The sequence below is a fragment of the Hylobates moloch genome, unplaced genomic scaffold (genome assembly GCF_009828535.3).
Source record: "Hylobates moloch isolate HMO894 unplaced genomic scaffold, HMol_V3 SCAFFOLD_13, whole genome shotgun sequence".
In the NCBI taxonomy this organism is placed as follows: domain Eukaryota; kingdom Metazoa; phylum Chordata; class Mammalia; order Primates; family Hylobatidae; genus Hylobates; species Hylobates moloch.
In genome coordinates this window covers 38381750-38408036 of record NW_026652288.1, presented here as the reverse complement: position 1 = coordinate 38408036, position 26287 = coordinate 38381750, and the positions used below count along the sequence as shown (strand labels likewise).

At 58.1% G+C, this 26287-nt stretch overlaps 2 protein-coding genes across 9 annotated transcripts in view; one reads left to right on the top strand and one right to left on the bottom strand.

Moving 5' to 3' along the window:
- ACTN4 (actinin alpha 4) overlaps window positions 1-9733 on the top strand; it is an 83283-nt gene extending 73550 nt beyond the window's left edge. For 2 of the 8 annotated variants that reach the window (XM_058426366.1, XM_058426365.1), the window contains exons 12-22: window positions 822-972; window positions 2909-3017; window positions 3232-3372; window positions 3452-3634; window positions 3726-3860; window positions 5016-5195; window positions 6257-6403; window positions 7224-7304; window positions 8254-8412; window positions 8501-8655; window positions 8928-9733. In XM_058426366.1, the coding sequence (XP_058282349.1) occupies window positions 822-972; window positions 2909-3017; window positions 3232-3372; window positions 3452-3634; window positions 3726-3860; window positions 5016-5195; window positions 6257-6403; window positions 7224-7304; window positions 8254-8412; window positions 8501-8655; window positions 8928-9099 (1613 nt within the window). In that variant the 3' untranslated portion in view covers window positions 9100-9733. Of the gene's footprint in view, window positions 1-821; window positions 973-2908; window positions 3018-3231; window positions 3373-3451; window positions 3635-3725; window positions 3861-5015; window positions 5196-6256; window positions 6404-7223; window positions 7305-7593; window positions 7660-8253; window positions 8413-8500 lie in introns of all 8 variants that reach the window. The other 6 variants (XM_032173019.2, XM_032173018.1, XM_058426367.1 and 3 more) reach the window with 5 other exon arrangements.
- CAPN12 (calpain 12) lies at window positions 9311-23371 on the bottom strand. The gene is made up of 21 exons (XM_032173025.2): window positions 22826-23371; window positions 22436-22505; window positions 21837-21955; window positions 21193-21326; window positions 19463-19631; window positions 17981-18055; window positions 17824-17909; window positions 17679-17753; window positions 16883-17046; window positions 16564-16796; window positions 15876-15887; window positions 15476-15684; window positions 15018-15060; window positions 14886-14945; window positions 14326-14383; window positions 13828-13901; window positions 13654-13716; window positions 13216-13294; window positions 10308-10424; window positions 10165-10223; window positions 9311-10078 (listed from the first exon to the last, which is right to left on the bottom strand). Exons 1-21 carry the CDS (start codon window positions 23060-23062, stop codon window positions 10052-10054), a joined length of 2163 nt encoding a protein of 720 aa, XP_032028916.1. The 5' UTR covers window positions 23063-23371; the 3' UTR covers window positions 9311-10051.
- Window positions 23372-26287: the final 2916 nt, after the last annotated feature.

Sequence of the window (26287 nt, the reverse complement as noted above, 5' to 3'; positions counted from 1 at the left end):
CACACAGGACACTTTAGGACAGCGTGGGGTACTTAGACATGGGAGAGGACCACCACCTGTGCGGGTGCAGGGTCAGGCTCCTAGAAGAAGCTGGCTCCGATGCTTCCCCTTCCCCAAGCCTGCTGGGACATGGGCTTTGACCCCGGGTGCTTCTCCGGATCAAAGCCCTCCAGAAACAGGTGCTACCTTTTCTTTTTTTTTTTTGAGAGGAGTCTCACTCTGTCCCCGATGCTGGAGTGCAGTGGCGTGATCTCGGCTCACTGCAAGCTCTGCCTCCCAGGTTCATGCCATTCTCCTGCCTCAGCCTCCTGAGTAGCTGGGACTACAGATGCCCGCCACCACGCTTGGCTAATTTTTTGTATTTTTAGTAGAGACGGAGTTTCACCGTATTAGCCAGGATGGTCTCGATCTCCTGACCTCGTGATCCGCCCGCCTCGGCCTCCCAAAGTGCTGGGATTACAGGCATGAGCCACCGCGCCCGGCCAGGTGCTACCTTTTCAAGCTGTGCTACCACAGCCCGATTTGTATGGTTTGCTACTAGCAAAAGTTGCTAAGTTTAGGACACACGGGTTGAGATGGAATCCCTCTCTCAGGCTCACCAACCCTGAAGCGTCCATCCAGGTCCATCCAGGTTACAGTTGGGCTTAGAGATCCCTGGAGGGTACGGAAGAAGGTTCTGGAAGTTTCCATGCCACCGTCATTGGCGTGGAAGGATGTGGGGTCCACAGTCTCTCTTTCCCTCCCTCTGCTTGGACAGCCCCTCCAGACTGCTGCCCCACAGCTGCCATGCTGTGGTCTAAGTGCCTCTCTGCTCCCACCAGGGAAGGAAGCCATGCTGAAGCACCGGGACTACGAGACGGCCACACTATCGGACATCAAAGCCCTCATTCGCAAGCACGAGGCCTTCGAGAGCGACCTGGCCGCGCACCAGGACCGTGTGGAGCAGATCGCCGCCATTGCCCAGGAGCTCAAGTACGTGCGGGCTCAGGACACTCCCATCACCTGGCTCCCACCACAGCCTGCCCAGACTGGTGGCGGCAGCACGCCGAGGCCCAGCCTGCCTCAAGGCCCGGAATAGGGTCCCCAATGCCCCAACTGCACCTCCTTCCAGAAGCCAGGGAAGGGCCTTATGGGATGAGGCCTTTTGCCCATCCTGTCTCAGCCCCAGATGGGACACCTGAAGGATTTGGATTCTCTAGCAGGAGGGAGGTGTCTGGCCCCTTGTCTTGATTCTTCAGGCGTCCCTGGGGGTGCCACTTCTCCTGGCCACCCCAAGTAGGCCCTGGCCCCCTGGTGGGCTGGGCCCCGGCCTCCGTTGCTCCCAGCCATAGGTCCCTGAGGGAACCAGGCTGCACAGTGAGCCTATTGTTCTGCTCGGCCCCTTCCCTTTCTTGCTCAGAATACACTTATTGTAAGAGCTTCCAGGCAGCCGGGCTCCTTCCCCTCCCCACCCAGTCAGATAAACTTTTGTACACAATTAGTACGCTGAGGCTCGCGCTGGTGAATGGGGCCTTATTCCACCAGCGCGGCGGCCAGCAGCAGGGCAGGCCCAGGCAGCAGGAGGCCCAGGCCATTACTTCATGGAAAATCCACAGGCCCTCGAGGGCATCAGGGCTCCCAAAATAGCTGTCTGCTCAAAAATAGGATCCTTGGCTATAACTGCTTTTTCCACCGACACCCCCACCCCACCACAGTCACCCCCAAAGGTCTGCTTATTCCTACGAGTCCAAGGCCCGTTTATTCCTATGAGTCCAAGGCCCAGCCCTGCTGCCCAGTGGAGCCCCGTGCTGGGCAGAGCTGGTTTCCTCCCCGACTCACTACCCCCCACTGCCCGGCTGCTTTGAGGTTTCCCCATTGGCTCAGCCAGAGGCAAGAGTCCCGTGGGGCCATCACAGCATTGGGAACCACAGCTTCTTATTTGGCCCAGTTGGAGCACCCCAGGGGTCCTGCCACCACCACGTCCATGCCAAGGAGAACAAGGTCACAGACACAGCACCCTCGGGGGTGTGGGGGTGGGACACAGGCAGCTTCCCCAGTGACGGAGGAGCCCCTGGAAGCTGGTAGGAAACAGACTTGAAATAAACCCTAGGCTTGCCCCCTTCTCAGGCCCTGGGCAACGCTATGTGAAACCCATTACTCTGCTAGGAACAAGCGGTCCCCGAAGCAGCTTCCTGGACAGTAGCCCTGGAGGAATGGAAGGGAGGGCTGTCCGGGTCCTGTCTGTTCCACTGAGGGGGAATTACAGAGGCCTGTGGACCGTCCAGGATGAGCCGGATGGGCAGCCCTGCTGAGCACTGATTAATGGTGACAGCAAAAACTCACTGAGCTCTCAGGGCTTTATGTGTACCAGCTCATTTAATCCCCACATCAACCGTGTTACTGAGGGAACCGAGGCACAGAGAGGCCAAGAAGTTTGCCCAGGGTCACACAGCAAGGGAGTGGTTGAGATGGGAATGGAGCCCAGGCCCCCAGCCCTACTGTGGAGCACGGCCTCAGCCCCTGTCCGCTGTCTGTGGCTGGCTCGCCTGGTCCCCGTGTCCTGTTCCTCCCCGGAGTCGTTCCCTGCCCCCTACCCCTCCTCAGGCCCCAAGGCCTGGTTGAAGGGCCACACTCTTAGCTGATAGTGGCAGAATGAGTCAGGGATGGGTGAGCAGGAGGAAGCCCCTTCCCTGCTCACCCCTGGTTATCACCTGTTAACCAGCCCTGTTATCTCCCTTCCCTTCTACCTTGGGGGTCCCACGGGCCAGAACCAAGCTGTGATTTGATTGACTGATTAGTGATTGGTTGTTGATATCCTGGAATGTTGACTGCCCCGACACCCCGGCCTGGGAACCTTGGGGGTAGATGGGTCCAAGCCACCTCGCCACTCGCCCCTGCTGGGTCTCATTGCTCTCTGCCTGGCCTGCAGCGAGCTGGATTACTACGACTCCCACAATGTCAACACTCGGTGCCAGAAGATCTGCGACCAGTGGGACGCCCTCGGCTCTCTGACCCACAGTCGCAGGGAAGCCCTGGAGGTGAGGAGGGGGTGACATCACCCACGGAGCTCTGTGCCCCTGCTGCCCCGGGGCTGGTGGTGTGGATAGGGTCCAGACCCATGAGCTCCCCCCACCTCCCATGGAGAGGATGTTCTCTGACTCCTCAGGGCCCTCCGGGCCCCTCCCCGCCCCTCCTGCTCACATATTGACCTGCCTTCCCTCTGTCCCTGCCCCCTTCCCTCCTACACACCAGAAAACAGAGAAGCAGCTGGAGGCCATCGACCAGCTGCACCTGGAGTACGCCAAGCGCGCGGCCCCCTTCAACAACTGGATGGAGAGCGCCATGGAGGACCTCCAGGACATGTTCATCGTCCACACCATCGAGGAGATTGAGGTCTGCGCCCCCCGGCCCCCCATCTTCCCAAGAGCCTCTGTGGGGCTGGGCTGCCCCCTCACTCCAGCTCCTCCCCCAGGGCCTGATCTCAGCCCACGACCAGTTCAAGTCCACCCTGCCGGACGCCGATAGGGAGCGCGAGGCCATCCTGGCCATCCACAAGGAGGCCCAGAGGATCGCTGAGAGCAACCACATCAAGCTGTCAGGCAGCAACCCCTACACCACCGTCACCCCACAGATCATCAACTCCAAGTGGGAGAAGGTGGGCCAGGGCCATTGGGAGGGGCTGGGGCAGGATGGTGGGGCTGGGGGCCGCCTCCCTGACCGCTCCCGCACCACGTCTCCTCTGCCAGGTGCAGCAGCTGGTGCCAAAACGGGACCATGCCCTCCTGGAGGAGCAGAGCAAGCAGCAGTCCAACGAGCACCTGCGCCGCCAGTTCGCCAGCCAGGCCAACGTCGTGGGGCCCTGGATCCAGACCAAGATGGAGGTGAGGCGCGGCCGAGCCCCACAGAGCTGAGAAGGTTCCAAGGGAGCTCCCGTAGTGAGGGGGGTCCCCGGCCAGCCCAGGGCCTGCAGACTGAGGCGCCTGGCAGAGCAGGTCCCAATTCTCACCACCCAGGGGCCCTAATCACCTGGCGGGGGTTAGGAGAGTCCACAGAGCTTGCACCTGGAATCCTGGCACCTGGGGAGGCTGAGGCGGGCGGACGCTTGAGCCCAGGAGTTTGAGACCAGCCTGGGCAACATAGTGAGACCCCAACTCTACAAAAAATACAAAAATTAGCTGGGCGTGATGGTGCGCAGCCCAAGGAGGTCGAGGCTGCTGTGAGCTATGATCATGCCATTGCACTTCAGCCTGACAGACCCTGTGGTCTCCAGTGGGCTACCCATGGGAGGTGGGTTTAATCCCCGAATGCCCTGGTCTGATGATTGTGAGACTCAGGCACTATTGAACCTCTGATCCTGTCCTCCCAGCTCTAAAATGGGGATGAAAACAGTTACTTTATTACTTCAGCAAATGCTTTTTGCACCGACTAACCAGCCACATGAGTGCTGTCATTCTTACAGCAGTTCTGGCCACCACTCACTGAGCACTCACTACGTGCCAGGCAACCAGGCTGGCAGCAGGCAAACTCATTTAAACCCAGCAAGCCTGAGAGGGGGTCCGGGTGCCAGGCAGGTCAGCCCTGAGATTCATGCCAGCCATGCAGCATGTGGATTTGTGGGTGCCGAGAAATGGAGTGCCCGAGGTCAGGAGCCACAGCCAGGCCGGGGTTGAGATCCCAACTCTCCCTCTAACAGCACTGATCTGTCCTCCGTGAGTCTCGGTTTCTACCTCTGCAATCAGGGCCTGCCACAGCCCTGGCCTCACAGAAAGGTCAAGGATAAAATGAAGTTGGGCACGGGGAGCACTTGGCAGAGAAAGCCTCCCTGTCATTGTCAAAGCTGCTTTAACATGAGAGGGCAGGACCAGAGGGGACAGTCGTGAGCAGTGGGCCTTCCCTCCCAGGGACCCATGGGCCAAGGCCCCAGGCCAGAGAGGCCCCGGGGAAGATGCAGGCCAGCAGCGCGAGTGGGCTCCTCCAGGTGGTCAGTGGTGGCAGGCCCACCAGCCTCACTTCACCACATGCACCCACCCCCATAGGAGATCGGGCGCATCTCCATTGAGATGAACGGGACCCTGGAGGACCAGCTGAGCCACCTGAAGCAGTATGAACGCAGCATCGTGGACTACAAGCCTAACCTGGACCTGCTGGAGCAGCAGCACCAGCTCATCCAGGAGGCCCTCATCTTCGACAACAAGCACACCAACTATACCATGGAGGTGCGCAGCTGCCCTGCCCACTGGCCCTTCCACCAGCACGGCCGGCGTCCTCACTGGAAATGGTTCGGGCCAGTGAGAAGATAGCTGTCTGCTGTCTGTTGTTTTTCACTCTGTTTAAAAATTATTGAAGAGACCAGCACTTTAGGAGGCCAAGGTGGGAAGATGGCTTGAGCCCAGGAGTTCAAGACCAGCCTGGGCAACATAGCAAGACCCTGTCTCTACAAAAAATGAAAATATTAGCCAGGCATGGTGGTGCATGCCTATAGTCCCAGCTCCCCAGGAGGCTGAGGTGGGCAGATTGCTTGAGCCAGGGAGGCAGAGGTTGAGGTGAGCCAAGGTCATGCCACCACACTTCAGTCTGGGTGACAGAGCCAGACTCTGTCTCAAAAAAAAAAAAAAAAAAGAGATTGAAAAGACTAGATCAAAATGTTTAGATGGTTTTAAAAATTACACTTTCCCTAGCACTGCTCTCATCACCATGACAATGCCCCTCACAGGACAAGCTGGTCTAGGGGCCCACAGAGGGCACCGTTTGCCCTGTGGCCTCAGCAGTTATCAGCCTTGCTTGGGGCCAGAGCCAGCCAGCGGGTGCCGGGTCAGGGCAGTAGCTCCCACTGGCTAACACTCCGGGGATGTTACAAGCTAGTCGCCATCATATTGGTAGCTTGAGAAACCAAAAGACTGGACACTCTTGATCCACCCCATACAGGTCCACAGATGCTTCAAACCAGAGTTGGCTTTTGTGTTTTTTTTCCCCTGAGAGCCAGTGGTGAGACACTGACCAGAGTATGTCCAAACAGTCTCTACAGGGATCCCAGCACAAGATTCATGGGTTCTTGCCCTTCTGCTGCCCCTGTAGCTGGGAAACACACTTACTGTGGAGACATAAGCCCCGTGATTGACAGAGGCAGCAGGGAGGCACCATGGCCCGTGTCCCCCGTGAGGTGTACAGGAGAGCAGGGGCTTTCCCCAAGGCGGGGCAGGCTCCCGAGGACATCCCCACCACGGTGAGGACAGTTCACAGCACTGGGGCCACGGTCACGCCCCCGTTCTTCCCGCAGCACATCCGCGTGGGCTGGGAGCAGCTGCTCACCACCATTGCCCGCACCATCAACGAGGTGGAGAACCAGATCCTCACCCGCGACGCCAAGGGCATCAGCCAGGAGCAGATGCAGGAGTTCCGGGCGTCCTTCAACCACTTTGACAAGGTGAGCAGCCTGCCACCTCCTCGGCCTCTCCCCTCCCACCGTTGCCGTCCCAGCCCACACCTTCGTCTCTGCATCTGTTCATCCGTTCCCATCACAGTTGCTGAGCGTCAGCCGCCACTCCCAGGGCCAGCAGGGCCCTGCCACTGTCAGGGTGTGGGCGTGCGGCACCAAGACCCCAGCCCAGGCCACTTCACACACACAGGCAGGGGGCTGGAGGCCCCAATTCCTGCCCTCTGGGGTGGCATCCTCACCACCCCCAGGGCAGATGAAGTCTCAGCACACTGGGAACCTGGACACAGACACCCCGCACGGTGCTTTTAGAATTTAGATTTGGTCCGGCAGCCTCATCAGAGGGGCCCTGAGCGCCAGAGTTTGCTGCCATCCTCAGCCCACGCTGCCGGGCTGACAGACTGAGAAGTGTGCAGCCTCAGCTCTGCATCTGGCACCCCCAGGACAGGGTACAGTCCCCTCTGTCCCACTCCAAATCCCAAAGGCAAGGAGAACCTCCGCCTACCTCCCACCAGTCCTGGGACTTGTCCTTAGTTCTGTAGTATCCAGCTGCTACCCCTGCTGTGGGCAGAGAGGTCGGGGAGGCCTCTGCCTGCCTTTGAGCTTCCGAGGTTGGAGGCAGGATGAAAGGGGCCTGCGCCGCCCCCAACCCCACGCGTCCCTGGCCACATCTCCTTGTCCATGTCGCCTCTAACTCTGTGTTTCCCTCCCCTACGTGTCCCTTCCCCCTGCCCTCTGCATGTGGCCCCGATCCCTCATCCTGGTCTCCACGCCGCCCCTCCCGCACACCTGCCTTCGGATGGCCCGGCAGGATCATGGCGGGGCACTGGGGCCCGAGGAGTTCAAGGCCTGCCTCATCAGCCTGGGCTACGACGTGGAGAACGATCGGCAGGTACTGCACCCTGGGCCCCAGCAGACCGTGGCATTAACTGCTCTCTCTCTCTCTCTCCTTCTCTCTTTCTCCCCTCGCCATCCCACCCCTGCCATCCTGTGTGCCATCTCACGGCTCTCTTGCCTCCCTGCCCACATCTCCCTGGACACCTTCCCTCTTACCTGGTCTCTTGGGGCCGCTGTCTCCCTGCTCCCCGCCACTGTCCTGTCTGCCCGCTGTGCACATGGGGCGGCCCCTCTTGCCTACTCTGGGCGCGGCCTCCTCTGCTATGCCTGCGTCCTCGGAGCAGAAGCAGACAGGCAGCATGGACTCCGATGACTTCAGGGCTCTGCTTATCTCCACAGGATACAGCCTGGTATGCAGCTCTGTCTCCCCAGCCACCCGCTCCTCCTCCTCTTCCTCCCCCGACCTCTCCCCCTCACCGCCTCCAGAGCTTCCTCGTCCTCGGGGACACTCCTCCGCCCGAGCAGCGCAGCCGTGCCTGCCTCTTCCTCTGCTGCACCTGCCGGGGTGGGGTCCCTCCGATGACTTCCCAAGCCCCCCTTCTTCCCTAGAAGTCTCCAGAGAGAGGGGGCAGCTCTCCCACTCTCTCCCCTTTTTCTCTTTCTCTTTCTCTCTTTCTTCCCCATCCTCCAGAGCTAACTCGTGAGCCTGGGCTGAGGGCAGTAGACCCCAGTTTCCTGCTGTCGGAGACCACGGGAGGGGAGGGTGCAGAGAGGCCCTGCTTCCCGGCCTGGGGCACTAGGGGTTTGGAGGCCTGGGGCAGCCAGAGCAGTGGCAGGCTCTGCCCGGGGCCAAGGCTGCTGGAGCAGGTGGGGAACAGGGCGCACGCACACGTGGGTTGGGCCCTACTCTCTTGGCTGTTTCCCTGGAGACCCCACCAGTGTGGGCCTGGGTGCCCCTGCCCCACTAAATGTCGGGTGTCCCCCGCCCCACCCCCTCCTTGCAGGGTGAGGCCGAGTTCAACCGAATCATGAGCCTGGTCGACCCCAACCATAGCGGCCTTGTGACCTTCCAAGCCTTCATTGACTTCATGTCGCGGGAGACCACCGACACGGACACGGCCGACCAGGTCATCGCTTCCTTCAAGGTCCTGGCAGGGGACAAGGTGAGCGAGACCCCTACGAGGTGCATGGGGGCTGAGGGGGCCAGTGTGTGGGTGGGGATGGCTCAGAGTCCCATCCTGCCTGCCCCAGAACTTCATCACAGCTGAGGAGCTGCGGAGAGAGCTGCCCCCCGACCAGGCTGAATACTGCATCGCCCGCATGGCGCCATACCAGGGTCCTGATGCCGTACCCGGCGCCCTCGACTACAAGTCCTTCTCCACGGCCCTGTATGGCGAGAGCGACCTGTGAGGCCCCAGAGAGACCCGACCCAACACCCCCTACGGCCTCCAGGAGGGGCCGGGGCAGCCCCATAGTCCCGTTCCTCCACTCTGTATCTATGCAAAGCACTCTCTGCAGTCCTCCAGGGTGGGTGGGTGGGTGGGCAGGGAGGGGCTGGGGCAGGCTCTCTCCTCTCTGTGGGTTGGCCAGGAGGTTCCCCCGACCAGGCTGGGGAGACTTGGGGCCAGTGCTTCTGGTCTAGTAAATATGTATGATGTGTTGTGCTTTTTTAACCAAGGAGGGGCCAGTGGATTCCCACAGCACAACCAGTCCCTTCTATGCCCTGGGGATGCCTCACCACACCCAGGTCTCTTCAAGGCCTCCCCCATCCAGGCCAAAGCCCCATGTGCCTTGTCCAGGAACCGCCTGGGCCATGCGAGGGGCCAGCAGAGGGCACCACCGCCACCTGACGGCTGGGGACCCACCCAGCCCCTCTACCCTCCCTGCTCCAGACTCACTTGCCATTGCCAGGAGATGGGGGCCCCAACGAGCACCCCGCTTTCACAGCAGAGCTGAGTTGGCAGACCAGGTCCCCCTGAGCCCTACTCCATCCCACCAACCCCGGCCTTGCTTTGTCTGGCCTCACGTGTCTCAGATTTTCTAAGAACCAAAAAAAAAAAAAAAAAAGGAAAAAAAACACAAAACAACAAAAACAAAAAAAAAAACAAAAAAACTATAAAAAATTAAAAACTTTCAGAGAATTACTATTTACTTTATTAACTTACGGATTTATTATATAAATATATATTCACCTAGCAACGTATCTCTGCCGTCTCTCCTGCTCTCATAATGAAGACATAGCCGATTCTCTGCCCGGGCCCCTTGCCGATGCTCCTCTGGGTCTGCGTCGGGCATGGGTCTCTGGGGACCCTCCAGAGGTGGAGGTGGGCTGCTGGCCTGGCTGCCTGGTGGTTGATAGTTTTGCTCCCCCTACCCTTTTTTTTTTTTTTTTTTTGAGTTTATTCTGATTTTTTTTTTCTCGGTTTCTGGATAAACCACCCTCTGGGGACAGGACAATAAAACATGTAATATTTTTAAGAAGGATTCCTGCAGTGTCATCTTTTTTTCTCTCTCCCGTGTCTGTCCTCCACCTCCTAGGAGAGCCAGGGCAGAGCTAGCACTGTCTTAAGCTGTCAACATGGACTAGCTCATGTCATCTGCTCAAGAGGGGCTGTCGCTGTTCTTGTTTCTGACTGAGGAGTACACAGGCCAGAGTGGTCGCCCGGCCATGAGCAGCGAGGGCCAGAGACCAGCCCCAGGCAGGTGGATGCCAGAGAGCAGCACCCGTGCCAGGCAAGGCCTAGGGAGGGGGTCTTGCTCAGCAACCCTGCCCCGAGCAGCAGGTGCGCCCGTCCTGAGATCCTAGGAGAAGGTGGCCACCTCCATCCACTAAGGAAGAGAAGGAAGACAGTGGCTTGAGGCAGGGAGCTCCTGGGACAGAGCCTGAGCCGCCCTGTCCCTCCCACCTGGCTTACCTGTCTGTGGGTAAGGCAGATGACCCCCTCACCCCCATCCAGGTGCTGGCTGTAGTGGCCTGTGCAGAGAGGGGCAGGGTGAGTGCCCACCAGTCCCTGTACCCCTTCCCCCCATGCCCCACCGTGCCAGGGGTGGTACTCACAGAAGATGCAGGTGAGCTGGGCCACACAGGACACGAACCGCTCGAAGTCCACACGCAGACGGCTATCCCGGTAGCGGCTGGTGAGGGCCTGGGTCAGCTGGTTGTTCAGGTGGAAGCCTAGGGGGAGGCTGCTTCTGAGCCCAGCGGCTCAGGGAACCCACCTTGGCATTGCATCCCCATCCCACCTCCTCAGGGAGGACACGGATGCCACAGGGTGTCACACCCCAACTCTGCCCCATCCCAGCAGGATGAGCAGGGGCTGACCCCTTCAATCCTCTGAGCCTGTTTCCTCATCCATCAAACGGGGACTAAGACAGCTCCGACCCATAGGGTGTGAAGACAGAGCGCTCAGGACAGCGTCTGACACGTGACTCGATGTGTGGGTACTGTTACTCCTTAAATCCTGTGGGGCTTTCTCCTTGCCTGCTGGAGGATATTTCTGTGCAGCAAAAAATACCGTCAATCCCATATGGAGTCAGTTTCTTTACAGTCCACCTCAGAGGCGATTTCTAAAGCTGAGAAACCATGTCTGCTGTGGAGTCTCATTGGAGGCTTCTAACAACCCAAAACAATGGGTTCTTGACCCCTTCTGAGACGCAAGGTCATGCCTGATGACCTCCTTTGTTTCCCACACGGCCAAACCCAGTTCCGAGGACCGCTTCATGGGCTTCTGCTGCTTCCAAAGCCCATCTTCACCTCCACTCTGTGTGTTCATTCTCTTCACAAATATCTACCAAGTAAGTGCCATTCCATGCTGTGCCCAGTGCCAGGTGCTGTTTAACAGGAGGTCAGGTGGCCTGCAGCCTCTTCCTGCCCGTGTGACCTGCCCCAGGTCACTCTCCCTCTGGCATTCATCTGCCCTTGGGCATAGGGGTAGAGGCTGCCGTGCCCAGGGCTATGGGGAAACCCAGCCAGATGGGGTGGAAGGACCCGAGAAGGAGCTGGAGCCCCTCAGCTGCCCCTGCAGGAGTTCTCGTTTGAGAAATTCTCAAGGGCACTTTATCAGTTTCCTTCTTCCTGGAATAACTCCTGGCATGTAACAGGCACTCAGTGGTGCCAGATGCGTGAACACAAGCCTGCCACCTGCCCCCTGCTGTGAGTCCTTGCTCCCTCACCTCCACTCCTGTCTATCTCCAGCCCAGCCTCTTCCTCTCTGCCCCACATCTCCCAATCCTTGGCTGTCTCTGACCCCACTTCCCCCCCGCCTTTGACTTGGGCTGTTTTTTGTTTTTGTGACATAGTCTTGCTCTGTTGCCCAGGCTGGAGTACAATGGCATGATCTTGGCTCACTGCAACCTCCGCCTCCCGGGTTCAAGAGATTCTTCTGTCTCAGCCTCCCAAGTAGCTGGGATTACAGGCATGCACCACTACACCCGGCTAATTTTCATAGTTTTAGTAGAGATGGAGGTTTTGCCATGTTGGCCAGGCTGGTCTCGAACTCCTGACCTCAGGTGATCCACCTGCCTCGGCCTCCCAAAGTGCTGAGATTACAGACATGAGCCACGGTGGCCGGCCTTTTTTTTTTTTTTTTAAATAGAGATGAGGTCTCACTATGTTGCTGAGGCTGGTCTTGGACTCCTGGGCTCAAGCAGATGACTCCCTTGCCCCCATCCAGGTACTGGCTGCAGTGACCTGTGCAGAGGGGCAGGGTGAGTGCGATCCTCTCAAGTAGCTGGGGCTACAGGTGAGCACCACCACACCTGGCTTTTTTATTTTTTGTAGAGAAGGGGTCTCGCCCCGTTGCCCAGGCTGGTCTTGAACTCCTAGGCTCAAGCAATCTGCCTGCCTCAGCCTCCCAAAGTGCTAGCATTACAGGCGTGAGCCACCACACCCGGCTGGCTCTTTTCTTCAACATCCTTGGACACTTGACCACCTTCTCTGGGTCTCACACTCACAGCCACACCCAAACCCTCTCCCTCTGGCTCTCAGACTCCCGTCAGTCACCCCAGCCCCCATCTCCCTGTGGCTCCCTCTGCTGTGTGGTGGCAGACAGGCCCCGAGTGGGGTTGGGGATCTGGGAACTCCAAGTTCTGACCGCAGCCCACTCCAAATCCCCTCCACATGAGGGTCACCGTCCTGTACTGTCTCATCTGCCTTGGAGCCCATGGAAAGCCTTTCTCTCTGGCTCCGTTTCTTGGTTAGGATGTTGTGCTGGGCTTGTTCCAGCTCATCAAGAGGAACTCAGCCTAGTAGCAGAGGCCATTGGCCGGCTCTCTTTGGGGCTTTTGGTAATGAAAGCTGCGTTCTCCGATCACTAAGTGCTATGCCCTGCAGTGCGTGGACGACTCCTCACCACCCTGTGTACTAGCTTTTTTTTTTTTTTTTTTGAGAGGCAGGCTCTTGCTCTGTCGCCCAGGCACAGTCACGGCTCACTGCAGCCTCAGCCTCCCGGGCTCAAGCCATCCTTAAGCCTCAGCCTCCTGAGTAGCTAGGACCATAGGTGTGAGCCACTACACCAGGCCCTGGCCATTTTAGAGGAAAACAGAGGCTCAAAGAGATGAAGTCAAGTGTCCAGGGCCCCTCCTGGAGTCAGTAGAGTGAGGATTCCAACCCCGGTGCACCAGAATCCAGAACATTCTACCATGCTGCCCTAGGGGCCAGAGCCTCTCAGACACCAGCTCCTAAATATTCCCCTTCCTGGAGGGGCCTCTCTCTCCCCCAGCACCCTACCAGGCACATCCCCCTTTCATGTCCTCCCTACCCCACACACACCCCTTGCCCTCCTTCTTCCTTATTTGGCCTCTTTCAGGGTCACCCAACCCCTGCCAGGGACTGGCAACAAGCTAAGGTGTGGGCTTGTGGATGGCCGAGGTGCAGACGGCCACAGCTGAGCAAGGGGGACTGGGAAACGATGGGATGGGAGAGAACAGGTCCTGTCCCCACGACCACCCCAGGACCCTGTCCACACCTGCTGCATTCAGCGCCAGCCTCAGCTCGTAGGAGTTCATGGTTCCAGAGGCGTCCTCATCGAACTTGTCGAATATGGCCTAGGCAGGAAGGATGAGTCAGGGCTACCCCCCAGGCCCTGAAGAGGGCTGCCAATGGGGCCTCCCAGGCAAGACAGCCTGGTGCCCATCCCAACTCCCTCTTCTGGTGTGGACCCCCAGCAAGCAGCCTAACCACTTTGAACTTCTGTTTCCCAATCTGTAAAATCGGAATTAAGGGCAATGACCCAGAGGACAAGCTGAGGCTGGGCGGGGGCAGGGATATCCCAGCCCGATCTCTCCAAGCCAGCATAGTCCAATACCCCCTCGTTCCCTAGGGCTCTGATAGCCCACAGGGTGCCTATGTCTCTGTTAGTAAAGGTTTCTCTCTTTCTGGGAAGAGGCCCAGTCTCCCACCTCACCTGCCACTCCACGAGGTAGCCCCAGAGCTGCTGGAAGTGGTGTAAGGCCAGGCTTTGCCCATGCTGTGTTGGGGGTGGGGGGCATCTGGTTAAGGTCAATCTCTCCAGAAGGGGAGAGACCCCAACGTCCCCTTCCCCACTCCCTCCCTCACCCAGGCACTGCCCCCCACGTACCCCAAAACACTGCAGCAGCTGCTCACAGGTCCTGAGCCCAATCTCTCTTCTGGGGGTACGGGTGTGGGCCCTGGCTACAGGAAAAACAAAATCAAACCACAGCGCTTCCTGCATTCTGGCCACCACTTTAAGGGCTGTGTGGATGTGACTCCCTTAAGCAGGTAATGTTGTCAGTCCCATATTATAGAAGCCGAGGCACAGGGAGCCAGTGACTGCTGCGCCTAGCAGAGCTGGGATTCAAAGCCAGGCAGGGAGTGCCCAGTCTGTGCTCAAGGCAGCCTTGCCTTTCAGCGGAAGGGGAGCTTGCGAGCAGCCGTGGCCCAGGTCACGGGGTCCACACAAGATCCCCTACAGGGAGATGCTGCCAGGCTGAGCCCTGGCTTCCTGAGCCCAACTCCCAGCAGCACAGTGGGTTCATAGACATAGGGTGGCACTGGCTCTGGTTGCAGGACCCCTGGGCTAAGACCCCTCCTCCTGCCCCCATCCCAGCCAACTCACCAGGCTCCAGGGCAATGCTTAGTAAGGCCTGGAGCTGAGAGGCATTGAGTTCTTCCTCCTAGTCCAGGAAAGAGGGCTTGTGAGGCCACTTACTCATCCAGCTGCTCTGGGCCAAGCCCTGTGCTAGGGACACGGCAGGGGCTGACAGAGCCACAGAGCCTCAGAGCCCTAGCTCCAGGAGTGGGGGAGACAGACCTTTCCCCACGGGGCCAGGGCTGTGACGGGGGAAGCACTGGGCTGTGACAGCTGGTGAGAGGCCAGCAGACCGGCCTGGGGGAGGGTCAGGGAGAGCTTCCAGGGCTGGGCACCTTAGATGAGGCCTGAGCCTGGCCGGCAGTGTCAGGAGGGAGAGGGTGGTCCTGGGAGAGGGTATGGACTGAGCCCAAGGCCCTGAGGCAGGGAGGAGCTGTGAGCATTTCAAGAAAAGGTCATGAGATTTAAGCCCAGAGGGAAGAAAAAGCAAGCAAAATGAGACACCTGAGATGCTGGGGGTGGGGGAAGGGGGGTCCCCAAGGGGAGGCCGCAGCGGGATGCTCCCTCAGCCCAATTCCCCTCCTCACCTCTCCAGCCAGCTCCTGAAACAGCTGCTCCAACCCCAGCTCCAGGGGCAAGTAGGGACCCTGCGGCATAGGGGAAGTTTAGTGCTGGCCAAGACCCCCGCCCCATCCCGCCTCTCGCGGAACAGTCCCCACCTGGAGAGCCTGCAGGTCTGCGCTGATCACGTCGTCGATCTCCCTGCAAATTACAGATGGGAAGTTGGGAGGGGGCTGTTTGCCCCAGCTGGGGCTGTGTGGGACGGGGACTCAGGTGAGGAATCGCGTGGGGACTCAGGTGGGGACTCAGGTGAGGAATCGCGTGAGGAATCGCGTGAGGAATCGCGTGAGGAATCGCGTGGGGTCTCAGGTGAGGAGTCGCGTGGGGTCTCAGGTGAGGAATCGCGTGAGGAATCGCGTGAGGAATCGCGTGAGGAATCGCGTGAGGAATCGCGTGAGGTCTAGGTGGGGACCATGGAGCCCTGGCCTCATTCTCGCCGGGCGGGGGGTTCTGGGGGCGGGTCAGGTCTCAGGGGTCTCAGGGGTCTCAGGGGTCTCAGGGGTCTCGGGGCCTGTCTAGGCAGGGATGGGGTCAGATTTGGGTGCCCGGGGCTCACACGGCCGTGTGGCGGCGCTCGGAGAAGACACGCAGAGTGAAGTCGGCCTCGTCGCCGGCGTGGGCGGCGCTAGGCACCACCAGGTAGTGGCCAGGGCGCAGACGGCAGCGGCGGCTCACGTCGCGGCGGGCGCTGAGGGGCGAGCGGTCGGCGCGCAGCAGCCGGGGCAGGAGCGCGCGGCTGCGCGGGGAGTCCCAGAGGCCCAGCAGCTGGGGACCGGGCGGCGTGACCACGGACCAGGCTCACCCCCGGCCCTTCAGCCCCGCATCTTCCAGCCCGCCCCGTCCACCCTGCCCAACCCCCGTCCACGCCTCCCCCGCCCCTGGACCCCGGCTCTGCCCCCCATCCTCAGCACAGGCCGACCAAGCCCCAGGGCCGGTTGACCCTATCCCAGACTCACCTCCTCTGGAATCTGAAAGAAGCAAGAAGCAAGAGCAGGGAGCGTCGGGGCAGGGGAGAGGGGAGCGTCGGGGCAGGGGAGAGGGGGGCGTCGGGGCAGGGGGGCGTCGGGGCAGGGGGGCGTCGGGGCAGGGGAGAAGTGGCCACCGCTCAGAGTCCCCTCCCTGCTTCTCCTCACCTCTCTGCCCTCTCCCTCCTTCTTCGTCCCATTAGACCCTTATTGAACCTTTGCCCCGCAGTCCCCGACCCGGGCCCTCGCCGACCCCTCCCCAACCCTTCCTTCCTCATCTGCGCTCTCAGCGCCTTCTCTGTCTCCTTGGGCCCCCCTCTGGCCCTTCTAACCCCCAGCCTCTCTCTGTCCTTAACCTCGGCCCCTCAGTCTGTCCCTGAGCCCCTCCCTCTCATTCCCTTAGCTCCCTCTTCCCTCTGAGACCTGGCCCCGAGCCCTACTCGCCCCCTACTCCCCCCCTACTCCCCCCCTACTCCCCTCCCGCGCCGTCCCCTCTTGGCCCCGCTCCTCCACACCTCCCAATCCCCCTCAGTCCCCCCGCCAGCACTCCCCTCCTCCCCCTTGGCCCCGCCCTCCACACCTCCCCTCTTACCACGCCCCTCCATGCCTCCCCTGCTCCTTGGCCCCGCCCTTCCACCCTCCGGGTTCCCTCAAGCCCCAGCTCTGCCCAGGACCTCACCTGGAATACGTGGAAGCCCACGGTGAGGTAAGTGAGGCCCTTGGCTCTCAGGCGCCGCCGGTTGCGCTGGATGAGGGACAGAACGACCGTGCACTTGGGCGTGCGGCCCCCCCGCGCTGGGCCCCACGCTCCTGCAGCCCCCCAGCCCCCCCAGGGCCCTTCCTCATCCTCGTCCTCCTCCTCGTCGGGCTCCAGCAGCGTTAAACGGAACTGAGGATTGGTCCAGAAGGTTTCTAAGGGTGGAGGAAGAAAGGGGGTTTCCCAGCCGGCCACAGCACCCCCCCACCCCGGCAACCTTTCAGGGCCCCTCAGGCCTCACCAGCATTAGGCTGGCTCCCGCCAGAGTTGAAGCCGCGCACCCAGCGGCCGTGGAAGGTGTGGACGTGCCAGCCGCCCCCCTCCGGGCTGGGGCCCAGCACCTCCGGGCTCAGCGAGCAGATCTGCACCGTGTCGAAATGGAGGAGGAAGTCCCGCAGCTCCATCCTGCACGGTGGCCCAGTCAGACCCTGCCCGGCCCCACCTTGAGGGGGTCCCAAGATCCCAGAAATGACTCCCAGGTCCCAAAGCCCCTCACATTTCTTAAATATTGCCAAATACCCTTCAGGCTCCAGAAATGACCCCCAAATGGCTGGGCCTCTAGCTCCCCCAAATTCCTCCAAGTCCTCAGACATGCCCCACAAATCGCCAAGATTCACAAGCTGCCCCCAAATATCGTTAAATTGCCACCAACCCCCAAATAGCAAGACCCTCAGACTCTGAATTACCAACAAGTATCCTTCAGCCCCTCAACATTGCCAAATCTCAAGAAATGCCCCAAATATCACCAAGCCTTCCTCCACTGCCCTAAATACTGCCCATCCCTTTCAACCCTCCACAGATAACTATGCCTTCAAATTCCCCTAATATTACTACTTTTTTAAACCCACTCCAATCAGAGGCTAATATTACTACCAATTCTTCCTTGACTTCCCAAAATAGAACCTGGCCCCAAAATTACCACCGATGTACACAGTTTCTCCCCATTAGGACCCATCCTTCAATTGGGGCTCGCCCTCCCTGAACCCCTTGGCACAGAGACCCTCCCAGAGGCAGAGCTGGGACCCTGACGAACTCACCAGAACTCGCCATCCTCCTTTTTCACCAGCAGGGCATCGCGGCACTCGGTGGGGAGTGTGTCCCAGCGTGGGCAGCTGGAGAGACTGCGGTGTGAGGGGCGGGCAGGTGGGGTCCAGCCCCACACCCACCCCAGACCCATCCCACCTGTCACTCCAGGCCCCGGTCCACTCCACGCGGCCCCATGGGTTCCGCAGCCGCAGCAGCCGCACCTTAGTGAAGCCCAGGAACACCTGGGGCAGCATCGTCAATGGTGGTGATGCCTGGACATGGCCTGCCACCCCACCCATGGGGGGACACTTACCTTGTATGTGCCCGTGACGGAATATGCGTGTCCCTTTACCAGGCCTTCTTCTGTGCGGTACTCACCCCGGTCACTCTGGGCAGGGGATGGGATGGTGAGGCCGAGGTAGGGGACAGGAGGGCAGCTGCTCCTCCCTGCCCCCAACCTCCTGCCACCAAGGCAGGAGCCAACCAGAGCACTGAACTGAATGGCACGCAGCTCAGAGACCGTGTCAGGGTTAGTGACTGAAGGCGAGAGAGAAAGGGAGAGGAAGGGAAATGGAAACGAGACAAAAGGAGATGGAGGTACAGGCTCACGCCTGTAATCCCAGCACTTAGGGAGGTCAAGGTGGAAGGACTGCTTGAGGCCAGGAGTCCAAGACCAGCCTGGGCAACATAGCAAGACCCCAAGTCTACAAAACATTTAAAAATTCAACAGGCATGGTGGTGCGCACCAGTGGTCCCAGCTACTCCAGAGGCTGAGGCAGGAGGATCCCTTGAGCCCAGAGGTCAAGGCTCTATCGAGCTATGATGACACTACGGTACTCTGGCCTGGCTGATAGAGTGAGAGATGAGATCCTGCCTCCAAAAACAAAAACAAACAAAATAGATGGAAAGAGGGCCTAGTGTGGTGGCTCGCACCTATAATCCCAGCACTTTGGGAGGCCGAGGCGGGCAGATCACAAGGTCAGGAGATTGAGACCATCCTGGCTAACACGGTGAAACCCCATCTCTACTAAAAATACAAAAAATTAGCTGGGCGTGGTGGTGGGCGCCTGTAGTCCCAGCTACTCGGGAGGCTGACACAGGAGAATTGCTTGAACTCGGGTGACAGAGGTTACAGTGAGCCAAGATCATGCCACTGCACTCCAGCCTGGGTGACAGAGCAAGATTCCGTCTCAAAAAATAGATGGAAAGAGGAGACAGACAGAGACATAGAGACAAAGAAAGATACAGAAGAAAGAGACACGAAAGAAAAAGAGAAGCAGTAACTCAGTAGAGGATTTAAGTGAATGAATGAGTGAAGGAGTTAGACCAACTCAGTGAATGAATGAGTGTGTCATGGAGTCACAGATGAACACATGACCTAAGCTAAGCCCACGAGAATCAATCCTGGGACTTTTACTGAAATTATCAGAAAGAGGCACTTTTTTTTTTTTTTTTTTAATAACCCCTGGGGTGGTAGGAGATACCTGCAGCTATGGGGTATCTTTTATGCCCATGAGGGGAGAGCCTGGCTGAGAGTGACACTAATGCAGAATGAGGAATAAACATACCCTCATGCTGGATACAGATGCAACACCCTCGGCATCTGGATCCAGCTGTGCCTGAGGCCCCTGATTCATGAGAGCAAATGAATTTATTTTTGACTAGTTAGATTTATGAGTGAGCCTAAGCCAGTAACAGAAGCAGAGAAGAACAGAGGAAGCACTCCACCCACGCACCACACCCGACTGTGCTCTGGTCCTGGTGGGGGTTCCCCATGCGAGTCCAGGTCTCTTACCAGGGCAGTGGCGCCCACGAGGGACTCCTTGGCCAGGGCATGGCGCAGGGCAGAGAAGAGCCCCATGCTGTTTTGTCTCAGATAGAGCACCTCACCCACGCCGCCTGTGAAATCCACAAAAGCCTCATTCATGTGGCCGCCCCGCATCACCTCATAGGAGCCGTGGAGCCTGTTGGGGGCAAATCTGGGGTGAGGGTTGAGGCAAGTACAAGCATCTCAGGCACCCCTGCCCTGGGATCTGCAGGGACCTCTATCTCAGGGTGTGGAATCCCCAGGGGAAATTCCGCAAGTTTTGAGACTTTTTTCAGGGTCTCACCCTGTGGCCCAGGCTGGAGTGCAGTGGCGTGATCTCATCTCACTGTAGCCTCAAACTCCCAGGTTCAAGCAATCCTCCTCCCACCTCAGCCTCCCGAGGAGCTGGGCCCACAGGTGCACACCACCACACCCAGCTAAAACAATTTCAGACTCTTGGCCGGGCATGGTGGCTCACGCCTGTAATCCCAGCACTTTGGGAAGCCGAGGCAAGTGGATCACCTGAGGTCAGGAGTTCGAGACCAGCCTGGCCAACACAGTGAAACCCCATCTCTACTAAAAATACAAAAATTAGCCAGATGTGGTGGCGCATGCCTGTAACCCTAGCTACTCGGGAGGCTGAGACAGAAGAATCGCTTGAACTCGGGAGGTGAAGGTTGCAGTGAGCCAAGATCGTGCCGTTGCACTCCAGCCTGGGCAACAAGAGCGAAACTCCACCTTAAAAAATAAAAAAAAATTCAGACTCTTGACAGGGAAACTGTGGCACACATAGAAGCCCTTGGAGATTGGGCCTGTGGTCCTTGGGGTGACCAGGACTTCAGTTTGGCAGGGGGCATGGGAGAGCTGTGTTAAAATTCTGAGAGTCCTGGTGTTGTGTCTGAAACCTTGAGCCTCTGGTAGATGTCCGCTTAGGGGGTCATCCGTATGGGGGCTTGTCAGGAATTTCAGAGCCTCAGAATGGGGAAAAGGCAAAGATTTGAGGGTCCCAGGATGACACCCAATATTTTGGGGGTGCTTTAGATTTCTCAATGGACCAGGAGAGACAATCTAAGATTACAGCTCACCCAAGGGGATAAATCCCAGATTTGGCAAATCCAGGGCCTGATATATGAAATTTCAGGATCCTTAAGAATTATGGGTGACTGGGGGTCTCCAAGAATGTTTTGTGTGAAATATTGATGGAGAGAGGGGTTTAAGATTTGCAGGTACAGTTGAGAATGGTGGCTCATGCCTGTAATCCCAGTACTTTGGGAGGCCGAGGAAGGTGGATCACCTGAGATCAGGAGTTGGAGACCAGCCTGACTAACATGATGAAACCCCATCTCTACTAAAAATACAAAAATTAGCCAGGCATGGTGGTATGCACCTGTAATCCCAGCTATTTGGGAGGCTGAGACAGGAGAATCGCTGGAACCTGGGAGGCAGAGGTTGCAGTGAGCCAAGATCACGCTACTGCACTCCAGCCTGGGTGACAGAGTGAGTGAAACTCCGTCTCAAAAGAAAAAAAAAAAAAAAAAAAGACTGAAGTTGCTCAAGTGATGTTGTGATATGAGGGTTCTGGGGGTTGTCACTTGGTTTGGGATTCTTGGTGGGGTGTTTGGAGGATTGCAGAGCTTGGGGGACTGTGGGTCCCCCCTGTGGCTTGATGCCTGCTGCGGGGACTTGGGGCTGCAGCTGGTTGGAACTGGGGTCCTCACTTGGCGTAGGCCTTCTCCAGGAGTGGGGCCCAGAACTCGTTCCGCTGTTCCGAGTGCACGAACATCAGCTTCCCCTCACGCACGGGCAGCCTGTCATCCACCACCACGTCCATCCAGCGGCCAAACTGCCAGAGCTGGCGGGAGAAGATGCAGGGCCGGACTCGGCTTCCAACCCCCAACCCTGCTTGGGCCCTGCCTCTGGGCCCTGACTCTGCTGTACCAGTCCCAGAGTCAGGAATTACAGCCCCAAATCAATGTTAACTATGAAATCCATATTGCCGGCCGGGTGTGGTGGCTCACACCTGTAATCCCAGCACTTTGGGAGACTGAGGCAATGGATCACGAGGTCAGGAGTTCGAGACCAGCCTGGCTAAGATGGTGAAACACCGTCTCTACTAAAAATACAAAAAAATTAGCTGGGCATGATGGCGGGTGCCTGTAATCCCAGCTACTCAGGGGGCTGAGGCAGAGAATTGCTTGAACCTGGGGGCGGGGCAAAGGTTGCAGTGAGCCGAGATTGTGCCACTGCACTCCAGCCTGGGTGACAGAGCGAGATTCCATCTCAAAAAAAAAAGAAAGAAAAATCCATATCACCAAGCCACCATGGGGGAAACTGAGGCATGGGCAGAGGAACTGAGCTGTACCTGGAAGTGGAAGACACCTGCATAGCCATGCTGGAAATCCTGTCCAGGAGGGACCACCCGGCGCAGGAGCCGGGGATACAGAGTAAGGGAGGCGGCGGCTGCAAGGAACCAGCAGTTACCTGGGAGGAGAGGCCAGGATTAGGTGAGGATGGAAGGAGGGAGGCCTGGCACGGTGGCTCACGCCTCTAATCCCAGCACTTTGGGAGGCCAAGGCATGAAGATCACTTGAGCCTAGGAGTTCAAGACCAGCCTGGCCAACATGGCAAGACTCCACTACAAGAAAATTTAAAAATTAGCTGGGCATGGTGGCATGCACCTGTAGTCCCAGCTACTTGGCAGGCTGAGGCAGGAAGATTGCTTGAGTCCAGGAGGTTAAGGCTGCAGTGAGCTATGACGGTGCCACTGTATTCCAGAATGGGTGACATTCTGGAATAGAATGAAAAGAAAGAAAGAAGGAAGGAGGGAGAGAGACGCATAGGGAGAGAGGAGACTGAGGAAGGACCCAGGGGCCGGGAGTGGGGGGACCAAGGGATGGAGCTGTCAGGATCCCAGCTGAAACTGGCTGGATCTGAGGACTCAAGGTGGGTTCAGGGTCTCACCCAGGCTCCCCTGACACACGTCTGTGCGGCTCATATCTTCACAGATGAACTTCGGCTCAGCACAGAACTCCTGTGGGTGGTGGGGGATTCCAGGCCTCAGCCCGAGAAAGCAAGGAAAGGTCACATCCAGAGGAGTGAGGGCCTCCAAGCCCATGAAAGGCCTGGAAGCCTGTGGGCAGGAGCATGGCTTCCCTGGGTCTCCAGAAGCTGTGCTGAGCCAGTCCCATGGTAGCCCCCCTCCTCCCTCAGACCTGGGAGTCCAGGCCCCAACCCCTCCTCCCTCAGACCAGGGAGTCCAGGCCCCCAGCCCTCCTCCCTCAGACCCAGGAGTCCATGCCTCCAGCCACTCCTCCCTCAGACCCCAGAGCCCAGACCCCAGCCACACTTTACATGGGGCCTCATCCATTTCACGCCTTTGGCCTTCTCCGAGTCCGGCCCCAGCTGATCATAGCCAAGGGCATCAGGGCCAGCAGGGAAGTAAGGGTCGCAGAACAGGATCCCTGAATCCAGGCAGGCTGCCTGGATTGCCTCATAGCTCTGGCCCCGAAAGAGCTGTAGGCCCCCGGCTCCGACCCCAGCCTCCTCATCCACAAGCTGGATGGTGACCCTCCCACTGCTGGACGCCATCTGGACACTGGCCTCACAAGCCGGCACCAGGCCCTTTAACCTCCTGAGTCACGGGGGCGGGGCCTCTCCTCCATCGGAGCCCCAGTGGGGGTCTTTAGGCAATGAGGAGCCTTCCCTCGTTAATATTAATTGATGGTTTGGGGTGCTGGGGAGCAGGGACGCCTCTTCAGTGGTTTTCTCCCCAGGGCGTGGGGCCTTCAGTTGTGGCCAAGGTAGCAGCTTAATGGGCTTGGCCAGCAGCAGAAAAGAAGGCGGACAGAGCTGAGGGAGGACTGGCTGCCGCTGTCAGAACACCAAGAAGGAGGTCAGCGTGGGGGTGAGCTTCTGCCTACTTATGCCTGTGGGGCTGGGGAAGGAGGCGGGTTTACCTCAGTGTCTCTATCTCTCAGACTGCCTCTCTCCCCCTCCCTCTGACAGTTTCTCTCTCCCCGCCTTCATGTTTCTTCTCCATCAGTATCTGGAGTGCAGTGGCACGATCTCAGCTCACTGCAACCTCCGCCTTCTAGTTCAAGTGATTCTCCTGCCTCAGCCTCCCGAGTAGCTGGGATTACAGGCTCGTGTCACCGTGCCGGGCTAATTTTTGTATTTTTGGTCTTGAACTCCTGGCCTCAAGCAATCCGCCCACCTTGGCCTCCCAAAGTGCTGGGATTACAGACGTGAGCCACTGTGCCCGGTCAGGTTTTGTTAATTTAAAAAAATTTTTTTAAAGTAGAGACGGAGGGGTGGTGGGGGGTGGTCCCATATGTTCCCCAGGTTGGTCTTGAACTGCTGGCCTCAAGTGATCCTCCTGCTTCAGCCTCCCAGAGAGCTGGGATTACAGATGCGAGGTACTGCGCCCGGCCCTTTCTTGTTTTTTGTTTCTGGCAATATTTGTGTCTCTGTATTTCCCCATCTCCACCCCTCTCCCCTTCTCTTTTTTTTTTTTTTTTTTTTTTTTTGTAGAGATGGGGTGGGGATCTCACTTTGTTGCCCAGACTGGTCTCGAACTCCTGGGCTCAAGTGATCCTCCCTGCTTGGCCTCCCAAAGTGTTGGGATTACAGGCGTGAGCCACCACACCCGGCTCCTCTCTGTGTCTCTTTCAGCGTGTGTCTGTTCCTCTCTGTACCTGTCAGACCCAGGAGTCCAGGCCCCCAGCCCCTCCTCCCTCAGACCCTGTCAGTGTGCCCTGTGTCTGCCTCCCTGTCTCTTCCTCTCCATCCTTCTCTCTGTCCCTGTAACCCACATGTGGCTCCTCCATCATCCACCGAGGCACCCTGAGTTCCCCTCCGCTCACGCCCGCTAAGCCCTCAGGATGCGCCTCCTCCCTCCCTGACAAGGTAGACTCAGCCTACTTGCCCAGGGAGGCTGACCCTGGAGGGACGGCCCTGTACCTCTCCTGTGCTGGGAGCCATCTGGTGATCATGATGCCCTGCCCTGGCCCACCCCACTCAGGGTCTGGGTGGAGCAGTATTTCCCCCAAAGGACTCTGGAGCCATTGGAGGAAATGGGAGAAACAGGTACACAGACGCCAGAACCTCAGCAGTGCTGGTCCCAGCAGACCTTCCACCCTCGTTGAGGGTGTCTGCTGCCCTCCCAGAGCCTTGTCACTCAGGGAGTACCTGATTGACACTCCCTGAGGTCCATGCCACTCAGATGTCCCTCAAACCTTCTGGTCTCCTTCCCTCCAAGTAGATCCACAGATATTGTCCAAGCTGCCCACGTACATGGCTACCAAAAGTGGGTTACAAAACAGGCTTTCTGGCTGGGTGTGGTGGCTCATGCCTGTAATCCCAGCACTTTGGGAGGCCGAGGCGGGCGGATCACCTGAGGTCGGGAGTTCAAGACCAGCCAGGCCAATATAGTGAAACTCCGTCTCTACTAAAATACAAAAATTAGCCGGGCATAGTCGCAGGCACCTGTAATCCCAGCTACTCAGAAGGCTGAGGCAGGAGAACCGCTTGAATCTGGGAGGCAGAGGTTGCAGTGAGCCGAGATTGTGCCACTGCACTCCAGCCTGGGCAACAGGGCAAGACTCCATCTCAAAAAACCCCCCAAAACAGGGCCGGGCGTGGTGGCTCATGCCCGTAATCCCAGCACTTTGGGAGGCTGAGGTGGGCAGAACACTTGAGGCCAGGAGTTCAAGACCAGCCTGGCCAACATGGTGAAACACCATCTCTATTAAAAATACAAAAATTAGGCTGGACACGGTGGTTTACTATGCCTGTAATCCCAGCACTTTGGGAGGCCAAGGCGGGTGGGTCAGGAGTTCCAGACCAGCCTGGTCAACATGTTGAAACCCCATCTCTACTAAAAAATACAAAAAAATTAGCCGGGTGTGGTGGCACGCACCTGTAATCCCAGCTACTCAGGAGGCTGAGGTAGGAGAATCGCTTGAACCCGAGAGGTGGAGGTTGCAGTGAGCCAAGACTGCACCACTGCACTCCAGCCTTGGCAACAGAGCAAAACTCCATCTCAAAAAAAAAAAAAAAAAAAAAAGGGCCGTGCGTGGTGGCTCAAGCCTGTAAACCCAGCACTTTGGGAGGCCGAGGAGGGCAGATCACGAGGTCAGGAGATCAAGACCATCCTGGCTAACACAGTGAAACTCCATCTCTACTAAAAAAAATACAAAAAATTAGTCAGGCATGGTGGCGGGCACCTGTAGTCCCAGCTACTCTGGAGGCTGAGGCAGGAGAATGGCATGGACTCAGGAGGTGGAGCTTGCAGTGAGCCAAGATTATGCCACTGCACTCCAGCCTGGGTGACAGAGCAAGACTCCGTCTCAAACAAACAAAAAAAAATTAACTGGGCATGGTGGTACACACCTGTAATCCCAGCTGCTCAGGAGGGTGAGGCAGGAGAATCACTTGAACCTGGGAGGCAGAGGTTGCACTGAACCAAGATCACACCACTGCACTCCAGCCTGGGCGAGAGAGTGAGACTCCATCTCAAAAAAAAAAACCAAAAAACCGCAAATCGTTTTGTGTAGGATTGCCAAGCCCACCCCAGCCCCACGGGAGTCATATGGGAGTGCTTCCGGCCTGCCAGGATTAGGAGCCAGAGCACTTGGGTTCCAATCCCAGCTCTGCCACCTACACCTGTGTGTCTTTGGGCACATTACTTCTCTGTGCTTCAGTTTCCTCATCTCTGCAATGTGGATGATGATAGGGCCTACCTCGGAGGGTTGCTGTGGGAAGCGAATGAGTTCACACGTGGGATGTGTTCAGAGAAGTGCCTGACACAGAGTC

Bases quoted from the DNA above. Each gene is read 5' to 3' on its own strand.
- CAPN12 (XM_032173025.2), bottom strand. From the start codon at position 23,062: ATGGCGTCCAGCAGTGGGAGGGTCACCATCCAGCTTGTGGATGAGGAG. The intron at 19,632-21,192 runs GTGAGGACCCCA...TGCCCCCAACAG, and splicing joins CTGGAGAAGGCCTACGCCAA to GCTCCACGGCTCCTATGAGG. The intron at 10,425-13,215 runs GTGTGGACAGGG...GCCTCCCCCTAG, and splicing joins GCTGGCGCTGAATGCAGCAG to GCTTCCACCTGAACAACCAG.